Genomic DNA, 13,772 nt, shown 5'->3' with positions numbered 1-13,772 from the left:
CGGACTGAAGTAAATCGGTCCAATTTTGTTCACGGTGTCGATTCTCTCAATATTAAGGTAACCAAGTGAGCAGAGACTATGCAAACTGGTGATGCTGATTTAGTGGCCCAATGAGGCTGACACAACCAAAGCTAATAAAAATCCTGCAGAAACAACAAGAAGGAAAGCTAGCACAGACCATAGGGATCTCTACAGCTTTGTATCCTTTTGGGTAAAAGTACAATCAGAGGGACAGCAAAGTCACTTCCAAGTTGCAAGTGTGGCAAAAAAGCCAGAGAAGAAGCAGATCCATGGAACAAGTTCCTTTGACTTCGTATTAATTCCACCTCTTTGTATTTCCTCAGACCTGAGAGAAGAGGAAGCCATTCTGAAAAGAAAAGATTACTTTGAACACAATTAGTAAGATTAACGTCAACACGTTTTGAAAAGTGGAAAGTTAAATACAGCTACTGGAGACTACAGCAACAAGACTTCCACATATATCCCATCATCAGAGAAGGGGAAGTTGTATGGAAAAACCCAAGGCAGGCTAAACTGCAGGAAAGCTGTACAAAAAGCACAGGAATAAATCACTTGCTTTCTCCAACTATTTTTAGATTTATTGCCTACACTTCCAAATTCCCTTTTTGCAAGGGACAGGTAGCAAGAACTGCATGATTCCACTCTAACTGCTCTTTCTTCTCAGACACATAAAGTGAAAGGAGTGTATCAAGCTCAGTTAGGTTTTATAGCCTTCTCAGGAGAGTGAGAGCCTTCTTGGGTTTATAACAGTATTTTGAAAGCAAAAACAACTAAGGAAACTAAGTTCATAATGACTGGTCTCCCTTCCCACTGATCCTTCTCCTCCAATAATACTTAACATTGCAGTCACTATCAAGACTGCATTTCGCAGATACCCTCTAACAAGTAACTCTGCCTCCTACCAATCCCTTTCAAAACACAGACTGACCTTGCTAGAACAACCCCTTCCACAGGTAACAGCAGAAGTGCTTTCATTTTACTTCATTTCATGTTACTGCCCAGAGGAACAAAGAAAGCAGTCCTTTATTTTGAGACTGGATTTTCACAGAGCTTGAAAAATTATCTACCAATCAAAGCTTAAAAATCTTGGTTTTTTTCTTCGTCATCACTATAACATTTAAGCTAAGACACAGGTGTTACCGAAGTCCCTTCTTTTTTGACCTGCCAATACAATTTGATACTGGTATCTAGGCTGTAATTTAATTTTAAATTGTCATCCATAGAGGGGCACACAAGCCCACTTTGGAAGGAAGAGAGGGGGTCAAGTACATCTAGAATTCGGGCAGCAAAGATTTTTCCATCTGTATCCACCATGACTTCACCACTCTACAGTATGAGAATAGCCGCCCCCAACCCCGAGAAATACCTTAAGCTCATTATTTTGAAGTACCTAAAGGATTGCTCTAAAAGAATTGGTAATCCCATAAAAGGAACTGACAAAAGGTTAAAATTGGCCACCATATCTGAAACACGTATCTGTTTCCTCAGCAGTGTTTAATACAGAATCATTAGCTTTGCACTGTTTTGTAGCGCTGCCTTCCAAGTTAACCTTAAAAGAAGTTCAAAAACCAGGTGGGTCATATTTTCTGATACATAACCAAAACTGTCTGACAAGAGGCTAGTTGGATATCTAATCTTAATGCTCCAGTCAGTACTCAGTTGTTAGCAGCAAAAGTACTTGCAGAAATAACGCAGAGTATCTGCATAGACAGGAATTAGCTTCTGGATCAATTACACTCTTTTCAAAAAAGATCACAGCTTCCTATGGATCAAAAAAATTGTCTGATTAAACACCAACAGCTGGCAATAGTTTGACAACTTTGCCTGAACAGATGCTCCGTCTCTGGGGATATGGGAGAATGAGAAATTCTTTTCTTGAACATGGAGAATTCTTTTCTCCCTGTACAAGTCAGGGAGTACCAGCTCTCCTCCTGGAGCAGTTCTATGCCTACACATGGAGCATGACTATTATACAAAAACTAAACAAGAAAGAAGCAGACTTAAGACTTCGTGGAGTTGGGGATTTGCAAGCCAGAGCCATTTTACTATCACAACTTTTGGCAGTCTGTAGCATTCTCACAATATCTCTAAGCATCAGCATGTTACTGCAGTTACCTCAGGAGGAAGAGTAAGGAGTAAAGTACCAGAACACTACTCATGTACAGAGCATCTCTACTACAACAATGGACAAAGAAGAGAGAAGTGCCACCATGAAATGCCCCCTTTATGGACACCAGCATGACTTACTAAATAGCAGTTCTTAAGTTAGGGGAACATGGTGGCTGGCAATAAAGCTGCCTTGTCCAGAAAGTGAAATGAAATGTTTCTTGTTTCTTCAGGTCACCCAAAACCTCTCACACATATGCAAAAGGCAGCCACAACCAGAAATGGGTAATGATATTTAAAAAGCTCTTCGGGACACAACCACTGCGTTATTTCATTCCATAGCTGCTGTGACCTAACATCATATCCAAATGCCAAATAAAATGCCACATTTTATGTTCAATTACCTTTAGCACCCAGAAAATATTTAGCAATTATTTGTTCAGATGGGAGAGAAAGGGATATTCAGCTTAAATTGCAAGTCTTCCATAAAATTCAACATGTCTTTGCAAGGGCTAGATAATTAGCACTGTTATGAACTGTCTGCATCTTACAATTTTTATTAAAAGTAATTCTCATTATTTTGCTACAGAACTAGGTAGTAATTCTCATTACTTTGCAACAGACATTACTATCCAAACTTGATCTCTGCAGAATGACCATTCTCAATGTAGTATGTGAATCTTTACTAAACAAGTGTCTCTACACCCATGCATTCTTAGAGATTAGAAGCTGCCTTATCCAGTAAACAAAACCTGAGATTTACAAGACCAGGTCTGCTGCATTTTACATTATCTCTTAAATTCTATAGGCTCCTTCCTTAGACAATTAACTTTACTACAGATACTACTTCTTTCCCAACAAAGCTCACTGCTATGTAGATATAGCTGTAAAAGTCAAACTACAGAAGGACTGCATACTTGTAAATACTGATTAAAATGGCAAATAAACAGCAAAAAAACATTTAAATAGCTCTTAATGGATAAGATGGTATTTGCAGAAACAAAACTGGAATGATGAGAGTTACAACCTTAATTTTAAATATTAGTAAGTAAACAGCTATTTTTTCCCTCTGACAGAGCTGTGGAACAAAATTTATTTTTGACATAAGGCCACCAAAAACAATGAGCTTGGTTCAATTAAAAAAGACATTGTGAAATATTTTATGGTAGATATATATAGAAAAAAAAAAAATCACACCAAATACCTTGGGATATGTTAAGAGAAGAGAAAAGATCACTTGGGCTAGCTTGTCATAAACTACTAAAGCTTCAGTTACAATACAGCAGACTGCCCAGAACTGCTTTTGGCATGTAGTTTTTATTTGCCTTACTTGGATACTGTAGAAGTTCTGTTGACCAAGATACTAAGCACTAGAAAAAGAAAGTATCTCTAATTAATCTGCCCATTTATTAGCAAAAAAAAGAAAAAAAAACAACAAACACCAGAAGATTTGGAAGAGTTGCAATAGTATATGAAGTCCAGAATCATAAAATAAAAGCTAACAGAACTCTTATCTGAAATCTCAGCTGTTCCAAGAGAACATGTCTAACAGTAAGTCCTTACAGTAGTTCCTTAGGATATAACATCAAGAACTAGCACGTATTCCAGGTGTGCTCAACTAGCTCAACAACAGCAGCAGAAAGAACACAGATGAGAAGTTATCATCTCACCTGTATGTCAGATATGCTCTCAAGTGGGCACAAAATGACTGATAGGACTACAATGCAGCTCAGCTGAGAGCTTTGTAAAGAGATGACAATCTCAAATTCCATTGCAAGAGGCTGTCTCTAGACTTTGTGACCATTTTCATTGCATGCTTCACCTCATATTTATGAGAGCACATCCCAGAAACATCACCAAAACTCTTGAGTATCCTTTTAAAAGTCCCTCTTCTAAAACCCGTATTTTGCCCTGTAGACAAGAAAAGCCTCAGGGGTGAGCACTGATTAGCCAAGGCAAACATCTGCCTCTCTAGCACTTTTCCAGTATTTTATCTTATTCCCCCAGCTCCAGACCAACTTTTGTCATTTGTCTTACAGTGTAATGAATGTCTTGAAGATAGTACTACGTTGTTGTTTTATGCTTGCACAGCATCTTGTACTAACATTCCTGGTCCATTATTAATGCAAATTACTGATAATAAAAGATCGAAAACATGAATGAAGCAGAGCTTCTGGAGTGACTTCAGATGAAAGCTGTTAGAAGAAACTCTTAGGTCACTCCCAGCAATTGGTCTACAAACGAGGTAACAATCTCTCTGCAAAGTAACCCCATGTGTAACAGCAAGTCATCCATGTTTTCAACATTTGGCTCAAAACACAGACTACATTACAAGACTAATTTTGTACTGCCATTCAAAATAGATCATTATTTTTATCCAGGAAAAATAAATACATGCTGAGAAATTAAATCTGATGCACTTTAAAATCCTATTCTTACAGAGGGAGGGATGACTACACCTTTTAATTGAGACCTCTGAGTCAAAGCCATCTCTGATACAACTTTATTCAAGATGCTGGCCTGACGTGCCAGCCACTGCCTACCAGTCATATCCACAGTAACATGACTGTGGAACGCTCAACAACTTGGTACAATATTTTATGATGTTTCTCTTACAATACATAATTTATTGAAAGCGGAATATCTGAAAGAAAGAGATGAACCATGTTATAAATAACATCATCTTCAGGAACAGGTGCTTTAATAGTTGACTGTCCCTGTGGATAGTCTTCTAGATGTTATTATTCCTTATTAAACGTAAGTTTTTATTTCATTTTATTAACATTGTACTTCACTATGCTCAGTCACTTCAAACTATATAGCACAAGACTATTAAGAAATGCTTCAGAGATCCTGCTTTTCCTAAAAAAGTTCTGCTTACTGCAAAACCAATTTCAATCACTAGCAATTTCTCTTAACAACTGACTTCATGATGGAAGGTGCTAGTGTGTGTTCTTAATTCAGTGATACCAGAATGTCATTTACCTACTACTGTATCTGAAGTTGACAAAAACACAGTTGTACATCTTTCCTGTTGGGTGTGTTTGATGGCATTTTTAGTAAGAATAATTAAATGCATTAACTCCTTAGACATATAAAGCACTAAAACTAAATATTTTAAGGACCCGTTTCTGATTCTTTTTCATACTTTTAGACTGATAACACAACAAAGGTGTTGCTTGTTTTCCAACCCTGAAGAAAACTGGCAGGAAGACTTAGAAGTGGCATGCAGATACTAAGCTTACTGAACTCATTGCAATAGACATAAATTGACAAAGTGCCTTTACGGGTAATGAAACATGTCAAGGAACTAACGAAAATCTGACTGCTTGAGAAATGCACTTTCCAACAGGTATGAAGAGTTGGAGCAAACAATTTAAAAAACCTGCTGTCATTTACACCTGCATCAACCAGGAATAATTTCATTGACCTGTTGCATGAATTTATAATAAAAACAACTGCAAAATGTGGTAAATTTGTTTCAAAAGGCTTTGAAAATATTTGCTTTATGAAAGTCATTTCCACACAGAGATTCCACTGCAGCAAGAACACTTGGAAGAACAGTTCTTGGTTTTGTTGAAGAAAACTGTCTAATCTTTTAATCTTTGAGAAGATTAGAGCTTGTAACTACCACCTGATCAGGATGATGAAATTCTACTAGTGCAATTGATTATAAAGAGTACAAAGCAGAATCAAGCCTTTCATACATATGAGAAGCATAAACCCCTCTGCTGTTAAAGCCATTTCAAAAGATTTCTTCTAAATTGCACAAAAAGGTTCTAAATTGTTAAAATTTTAATCGAAAGAGTAGCATAAGCAGCAGAAAAACATTGGCTGACAAATCAAGAACCCATGTTTTAGCTGTTTTTGTTAGAAGTCTGTTAGAAGTTAAATTAAGATAAACATGCTTAAAACATGTTATACTAACTACTTCCATTAATTCATTACTGCATGCGCTATAAAACCCGGACCACAAAGATTGGAGTATTGTACTATCTTAATTTACATCATAATATAACAAAGAGATTTTTTTTGAACTGCCGGCTGTACACCAGTTGGACACTTAATTTAGGATACAGACTTTCCAAAGGACTCCTTTATTCACTGCAGTTGAGTGGGCCAACAATTACAGCATCCCAGTTGCAGAAAATCTATTACAACGCCAAAAAAAATGAAAAATTACGAACATTTAAAGAGCCTGTGATCCCTTACTAATCTGTTCAAATGTTAATTAGGAACAGCAAGAGAAAATCTGTGTTTATGTCATAAAATTGTCAGACTGACAGATCATAGTCATTGCTTCTGTACGTCGACTAGGAATTTAAAACATGTTTACTAATTCATACTCGTGAACCTTGATAGAACACTTAACAGCTTAATCCTTTAATTTCTCACATCGCTCTTCCTTAGTTATGAGGTGTTCTGGGTCGGATCCCTTGCGAGCAAGGATCTAAAGGGTCAGCTTTTAACAGAAAGGTTTGAAAGAGGCTAAAAAAGAATGAAGGCGGTCAGTTGCAGAGAGAATTGGTCATCCCTTCAGGCGCAGAAAGCTGCTACACCGAACGCAGGTGGGCTGTCACCCCAGCGCACTGGGCAGAAACTAATGAAGGTTGAGTGGAGGAAAGGCACAATAGAACTTCGATGCAGAGGTGTATGGTAATTAAAAATAATAATAATAAAAAAACAACAAACAAAGCAAAACATCTTTCTGAAGGGGGTGGGGAGACGCCTGCTTCCCGCCGGAGGATGCCCAGAGCCCGACGGGTCGGAGCGGCACGTCCCCCCCCAGCGAAGCGGGGCACAGGCGCGGCCGGGACCCGCACACTTACCCCGCTCGCCAGCTCGGCGCCCAGCGAGAGCAGCAGCAGCAGCAGCAGCCTGCAGGGAGCAAAGGGACAGGTCACTCGCGGGGCCGGCGGGCGGCCGGGAGGGAAGGGGCCCGGCGCCTCGGCACTCACCCTGCGCGCCCCGCGGCCGGCGGGGCGGGCGCGCAGCCGCGGCCCATGCCTCAGGCAGCCCGCGGGGGAGGCGGCGGGGACGCAGCCCGGTTACGCGCCACTGCGCCCGCCGGCTCCGCGCCGCCGGAGGAAGAGGAGGGCCCGCCGCCGTCACTCAGGGCGGGCGGGCACGGCGGGGGCCGCCGCCGCCGCCGCTCACCTTCCCGCGGCACCGAGGGTGCCTCGCCCCAGGGGAAGCGGCCGGGCCCGCCTCGGCGGCGCTGCCCCTTCGGGGTCGGTCCCCGCCGGCTGCCCACCGCTGCTCCGCGGCCCCCTCAGGGCGTCCGCCGCCTTCCGCTCCCCGCGCCGTGCCACAGCGTGCCCGGGCAGAAAGTTTGCGCGGTCTCCGCTGAGGCGTCGCACCTGGGCGGAGCTGGGCGGGACGGGAGCGAGCGGAGCGGAGCAGAGCCGAGCCGCAGCCGGGCGCCCCCGGCAGCCCCGCACCCCGCCGCCCGCCCCTCCTGAGGTGCGACCGGCACTGCCAACAGCTCCCCCTGCCCTCGCACACTGGGATGCTTCCGCTAGAGAAAATAGTCCGGGATCTAGCGGCTGGCTTTCTGCCCGGTGGAGGTGCGGGGCGAGGCGAGGCAGGTGCCCGCCCTTCGAGCCCATAAAGCCCCGGCGCCCGCGAGAAGAGCGGCGGTGGGGATTCGCGGTTCCGTCACGGTGGGGTATGCCGCCCGCGCGTACCCTCCGCCGCCGGCCGCCCTCCCGCCCACGGTGCGGATGAATACTATGGGGCAAGTAGTCCCGGGAGGACTTGAGCCGGGAGAAGCGGGCGAGTGCGGCAGAGGGGCGGGCGCTGGCGTCGGGGCGGCCGGTAGGAGCCGCCTGCAGGGAGCCGCGCTGCCCCGCCGGGCTATGCCCGCTCCGCAGGGCCAGCCCCGGAGCTGTTGAGCGGGCAGGATGGAGTCGCGGTGGCGGAGCCGTAGCTTGGCTGCCGGCTGCCTGGTGCTGCTGCTGGGGTGCTGGGGGCCGGAGGAGGCGGTGGCGGCGGTGAGTGCGGGGCGCTCTCCTTGTTCTCAGGCGCTATCCCCGCCGGGCGCGGCGGCAGCGCGGAGCCTTGGGGAGGGGGGCGCTTTTGGAGCACTCTTCAGAAATGGGGGGGCTGAGAGGGGGCTTCCCGGGGGGGGCGCCGGCCGCGCTGGGGCAGAGGGGGCTGCAGCGGGCCGCGGCCCCTGACAGGAGCCCGGCGACGCGAGGCCGGGCCGCGCGCGGGAGGGTCCCTCGCCGCTCTCAGGTGTCGGGGCTCCGGCCCCGGCCCTGCCTGTCCCCGGACAAAGGCTACCGGCGTCGGAGCGGCTCGGCGCGGTCCCCCCGTGCCCTTGGCACGTCTGGGATCGACGGCGACTGCGGGAAGGCAGGAGGGAGCGTGAGTGCGAGGCGGGGGAAGCCCGGGCGAGCTTTGTGTGTGCTCTGAACCCGCTGCTCCTCCGGGACAAAGGCGGACAGAGCTTCCCCCCCCCCCCCCCGCCTTTCCCCCGCGAAGGACCTTCGTGGAGAGGTGCTGAGCTCCGCCAGCGAGCCTTCACCTGCAGCTGTTCAGGAGCGCCCGGCGGTGGTGGGGAGCTGGAGGCTCCTGGGCACGGTTTGCCGGAGGACTGTGGCTTGGTTTTCCTCAGGGTTGTGGTTCTGCTTTCTTACACCCCGGCTGGGATGCTAGCGGAGAGGGTGCATGGGTGCAGTGTTGCAGAGGGTGCGCGGTAGGTGGCCCGGAGAAGAATTTTGTTTTCTCTCTTTGGGAGAGGGATGCTATCCCAGCTTCCCTGGAGCGGCTGGGCCTTGAAACTGAGAGGGGGCAGAGGTGATTGCTAGCTTCCCCTTTCAAGGCACTTGACGAAGAACTTCAGCTGTTAACAAGTGGTGAAATTAACTGAAAGGCCCATGCTTTGACATTGCTTAATTTCAGACTTCTACAATCCCTTCCTCTGGCTGTTAACTTTTTCTAAGCTTACTTGGAAGGTAATGCAAACCCAGATTTCTGTTGTTTAGGATTAATCTCGAGTTGATAAATCAGTATGTGTTACAGTAATAGGTATAGAATACCTTTCTGCTACAATCCCCCCCTGCCCGATTTTGTAGTTAGAGCTGACAAGATCTTATTTGTCTTGAACTCTCCTTTGAAGTGCATTCCTTTACAGTGAAACTTTGTAGACCTTTCATCTGCCCTTCCAAAAAGCAAAGCAGCAGCCATAATATAATCCCTTCTTCTTTTACTCTTCCTTCTTACGGTGCCCAGGTGTGTATCCGAGTGTAAGTGATACTAGTGTGCCACCAGTGCTTACTGGTTCGGAGAACTACAGTCTCCAGCTGTCTGTAATACCAGTTCTGTTGCTCTGTTAAGTACCGCCTCACCCCAGGCTACTTCCCATCACTTTCACCCCTAAAGAAGGATCTGGTGGGTCCCACCTACAGGACTTACCTGTTCTAGCAGATGGGGGTTGAAGGTGGGGAGGTCTGCATACATAACTGTGGCCCCTTTCTTCAGGAAAGTGCCCAAGCAGAGTTTTGTTATGTGTGATTGGTGAGAATCTGTGGGGTCTGGGAAGGGGACTGTGCTGAGCCTGTTGCCAGTCCACTGCCTTGGAAGAAATGAAGAAAGGAGAAAAGACAATGGTGGAGTTCCTGGTTCTTAACACCACCTTGTGCTACAGCCTCTCTGTAGGGTGGGTCCCTTGGGGGATTTACTACCCCACATCGAGATAAGATTAACTGAAGACCCAAGGGCTGGGGCCTGGGGGGAGGGGAAGGGGAGAGACCTCTGTTCCAACCTGTGTAAGTCCCACTGACACTTCGCTTTAGTGTTCTGATGTCCTTGAATCTTCAATGATGGTAACACTAAATGATGCTGATCCTTATTAATGAGGACCAGCGTTTTATTTTTCTCATTGTCGGAAAGGGTTGAGTTAACACTCTTAACAGTATGCTTAACACACGCTGTCTCATCTATTAATTTTGTCTTGTCAGAATCTTCTCTTCCCCCCAACAAGATAAATCTGGTGGGTTGAGTTCAGGTCATTCTGGTATACTTATTAAAATAATATCTGAAATTGTTATTCAGCTTTGCAATACACATTTCAAATGCAGAATTCATACCTTGTTCGCTCCAGATTCTTCAAATATTGTATATGGCTATGTGGTTAGTTATAGGGTGGCAGAATGTAGTTGAGAGCCCTCTGCGAATTGGACATAATAGGAAAATCCCAATGACTTTTTAAAAAACCAAACCTGCTGAAACATCGCACTCAAAATCTGAACAGTGAAATCCATCTTTACTGCTGGGTTTTCATAGCCCATCGTCTAAACTTGGCGAGTAGAATATGAATCTTGCTATGCGCTCCTGTGCAGGCTCACTGTTGGTGTAGAATGAAGGGTGTAACTGCTGGTGAACAGTGGGGAGAGGAAAAAGAAAAAAAAAAAAAAAACACCACTACCAGCAGGGACTCTGAGAACAGTCTTAATTTAGACAAGGAGAATGAATGAGGTGGGAGATGGTGTCATCAGTGCATGAAGTGATTTCAAGTTACACTATTTAAAAAGTGCTTATTTGTTGTATGGTTTCATCAGAGGCTACAAGTGCTTATAATGAATGTTAAGGGGCAATATTATTAAGTGCTCTGCTGGTTTTAATATAAATCTACATACATGTGTACAAGCCAATTAGCTCTTCCTATAAGGAGATTTTTCTCCTCTCCTAGCAAGTTTACACTTGCATTGTGTTGTAGAAAAGTGATTATAAGTTGTGACTGGGAAATCTGTTTAGTTAAAGAACATAGATGGGCTAGATTCTTGAATTGTGGTAATCTGTGAAACTCACTTGAAGTTAGTGATGGTCCATTGGTTTATATTTTAAAAACTTTCCCTCATAGTTAAGGCCCATGTTTTTAGAGTGTAAATGGACTTTGTCAGCCCAAAAGTTATTAAGAATGAAGTAATTTCTGCAATGTCTTTTTTTTTTTTCTTTGCCTTCTATTATAACTCCAGTTTGACTGGAAGTGTGGGGATGAAAACAGCTGTTCAAATATGGTAAGGCAAGATAGGTATTATCTGTGTTAAAGTAATGTAGTATTCAAGTAAGTTTAGTTGATTATATATGGTTACCTCTGAAAGGAAAAAATATAAATACATGCTACCATGTAATTAATTACTATGTACTTGATTAATATGGTTAACCTGTAAATGATGGTCATCTGTGCTTCTCTTTTTTTGTCATAACTATTTTATCATGGTAATAGTGGTTGTTATTATTTCCCATTTCATAACTGACTGGCTCTTTCTAGTTATGAAAGCTAGGTTAGTAAAAGCAGAAAGAAATGGATGCTGGCTTTTAGGATTCAAAAAATATTTCATCCTGAAATTCCGTGGATATGTCTTGATTAGTCATGCACAAGACTTTCTCAGTTTCATAACATCGAGGCTCAAGCCCTCCTGCTTGTGACTTGTCATTTGTCATGTGTATTACTTTTGACCTTTCATGGCTCTTAAAGATGTAGTAAAAGTTGTATCTCAAGGTGTGTTCTGGCACATATTAAAATACAAACAAATTGAAAGAATCCTGAATGAAACTTAATGCAGAAACCATTTGAACCATAATATGATCTTTTGCAGCTATGCACACAAAATTTTTATGCATCTTATTCAGTTTTTCCACATGATGGAAATAGACTGATAGTTCAGTGGAAACTCCTAGGCTTTAATTTTCCTGATCATGAATGAAATAATTGCTTTCAGCAAGTAGATTATCTTATTTTAAAGTAGAAAAAGAAATTTTCCTGGGACAAAAATATTAAGTTATTTAACAGCAAATGTAAATTTACATAGTGATCTTTTTCTACTATGAATAAGCAATAATACTTATCATAATGCAATCAGTTGCTGTTGGTTTTACTAGAACATGTAGAAACTTTTCTTACTGATTTCAGTTGTTTTGTAATATATAACATCCCAACAAATCTAATATGCATATTTCCTATCTGGGCTAAAGTGCAGTAAGGCATCTGTTCCACACATACAGCAAAGATGTATTGTGCGTTTTTACCTTTCATTCACTTAGATTAAAATGCTTCCTTCTCTGACTGTATGGATTGTGTAAACTCTCCACTGATATCACCACATAACAAGATATCTAGATAACACTCACTTATACGTTCTAGGAATAGTATTACGCAAGCATACTGAATGGAAAGCAGCCTCTGCCAGTAATGATAATACCAGACAAACTGCTTTTTAAGATGCTTTTTGCTTATCTGTTTCATAAGGCTGTATGGACTTAGTAATGTTTAAAACCACTGGGGTGCTTTTAGGTTCTTGCTGTATGCAGTGTTTGGCTGTCAGGCATTGGCTGCAGACCTTTCTGTGCTGTAAATAATCTCTTCTCAAGAGTATCTAAAATAAAACCTGTTCAAAAGATACAGTGGTGGTACAGATTTTAAGGATCCTTAAGCAGCATCCTTTACCCTCTTGTGAAAGGTTAGCAATGCAATTAAACCTTATCACTGGTACAGTGCAGCTTCTGAAAAGGGAAGCGTGCTAAGCATCCTGGTTATGTAATTGCTAAGTGTGTGGTATGTGGAGGAAAAGCTTCAATGTAATGTGAGTTTGTCAACAGAATAAACATAGCTGAGCTGAAGAGGAGAGGGTCCCGTTAAAAAAAGAATCCTAATGCTTATTTGAAGAAAATTGCTTTGCAATTGTCTCAAGTCTTTCTTGGAGAACTGTTGTGAGGAGATGCAAGGAGTGAAGAGGATGTGATCTTAATTTTAGGAGATGGATATTGGGCAACTATATAATTGCAAAGCTGTATTGCAAATGAAACATTTTAGCTTAAACTTGTTAATGCTTTAGTCTCTCTCCCTCTAAAAATGATAATTAAACTATAAGGTATTGATGGACAATATCAAAGTCTTTTTTCCAGGCAGCCTAAAGATATATGTGCCTTTCACTTGCAAAACTGCTTCTCTGTTGCTGTGATTTGAGAGTGAGTCTGGACTCAACTTCCTGAGGCCCCTTCCAGCCTGAATTATCCTATAAGTTTAAAATTATGCAAGCGTACAGTTGTGCACCTAGATGTACTTTAAGATAACTTGCATATCCTGTAGTCAAAAGTTAATCCTAATTAGAATCATAGAATCATTTCAGTTGGAAAAGACCTCAAGATAATAGAGTCCAGCTGTTAATTGTGTAGTTAAATTGTGGGCTGGAATATTCATGTTTACTTAAATGCTTTTTTAAAGTTGCATCTAATCAAGAAGCCAACTCCTAAGCTGTCAGCACAGCATCATTCAGAACTTAAATTTTGTATTCTCCTTTTGTGGCAGATATCTTATGCAGTGTGTGTTTATGTATTATTCTGTTATAATGTAACAAAATAAAAATTGTCATGGCAGTATTGACAATGCGTGTGTTTTGTCCACCTGAAGTGTGTGTGTTAGGAATCAGAAAAAGGAACTTTAAAGCTATGGATTTCAGCTGACTTTGACAGTGGTAGCCTTCAAGGCTCTTGGTTGGACTTGTCCCCTCCAGATTGGAGGGGAACAAAAATAGTTTGGTCTCATCTGTATTTTGTTTCTTTTACCTAATATCTACAGAGAATTAAAATGTCAGAATCTAATTTCAATCTGTTCTCTCTCCTGGCACTGTAAAAAGCAT

The 13,772-nt window shown here is 43.0% G+C and overlaps 2 protein-coding genes across 7 annotated transcripts in view; one reads left to right on the top strand and one right to left on the bottom strand.

Annotated features, from left to right (window-relative positions):
• Window positions 1-7,192, bottom strand: part of COL4A6 (collagen type IV alpha 6 chain) — a 141,106-nt gene extending 133,914 nt beyond the window's left edge. For both annotated transcript variants that reach the window (XM_037407924.1, XM_037407925.1), the window contains exons 1-2: window positions 7,086-7,192; window positions 6,957-7,005 (exon numbers count right to left, since the gene is read on the bottom strand). In XM_037407924.1, coding sequence (XP_037263821.1) covers window positions 6,957-7,005; window positions 7,086-7,132 — 96 coding nt within the window. In that variant the 5' untranslated portion in view covers window positions 7,133-7,192. The remainder of the gene's footprint in view (window positions 1-6,956; window positions 7,006-7,085) is intronic.
• Window positions 7,193-7,894: 702 nt separating this feature from the next.
• The window catches only part of COL4A5 (collagen type IV alpha 5 chain), a 92,174-nt gene continuing 86,296 nt past the window's right edge, over window positions 7,895-13,772 (top strand). For all 5 annotated transcript variants that reach the window (XM_037407930.1, XM_037407927.1, XM_037407929.1 and 2 more), the window contains exon 1: window positions 7,895-8,120. In XM_037407930.1, the coding sequence (XP_037263827.1) occupies window positions 8,031-8,120 (90 nt within the window). In that variant the 5' untranslated portion in view covers window positions 7,895-8,030. The remainder of the gene's footprint in view (window positions 8,121-13,772) is intronic.

The sequence above is a fragment of the Falco rusticolus genome, chromosome 14 (genome assembly GCF_015220075.1).
Source record: "Falco rusticolus isolate bFalRus1 chromosome 14, bFalRus1.pri, whole genome shotgun sequence".
NCBI classification, from domain to species: domain Eukaryota; kingdom Metazoa; phylum Chordata; class Aves; order Falconiformes; family Falconidae; genus Falco; species Falco rusticolus.
This window is presented reverse-complemented; position numbering and strand designations above follow the sequence as displayed.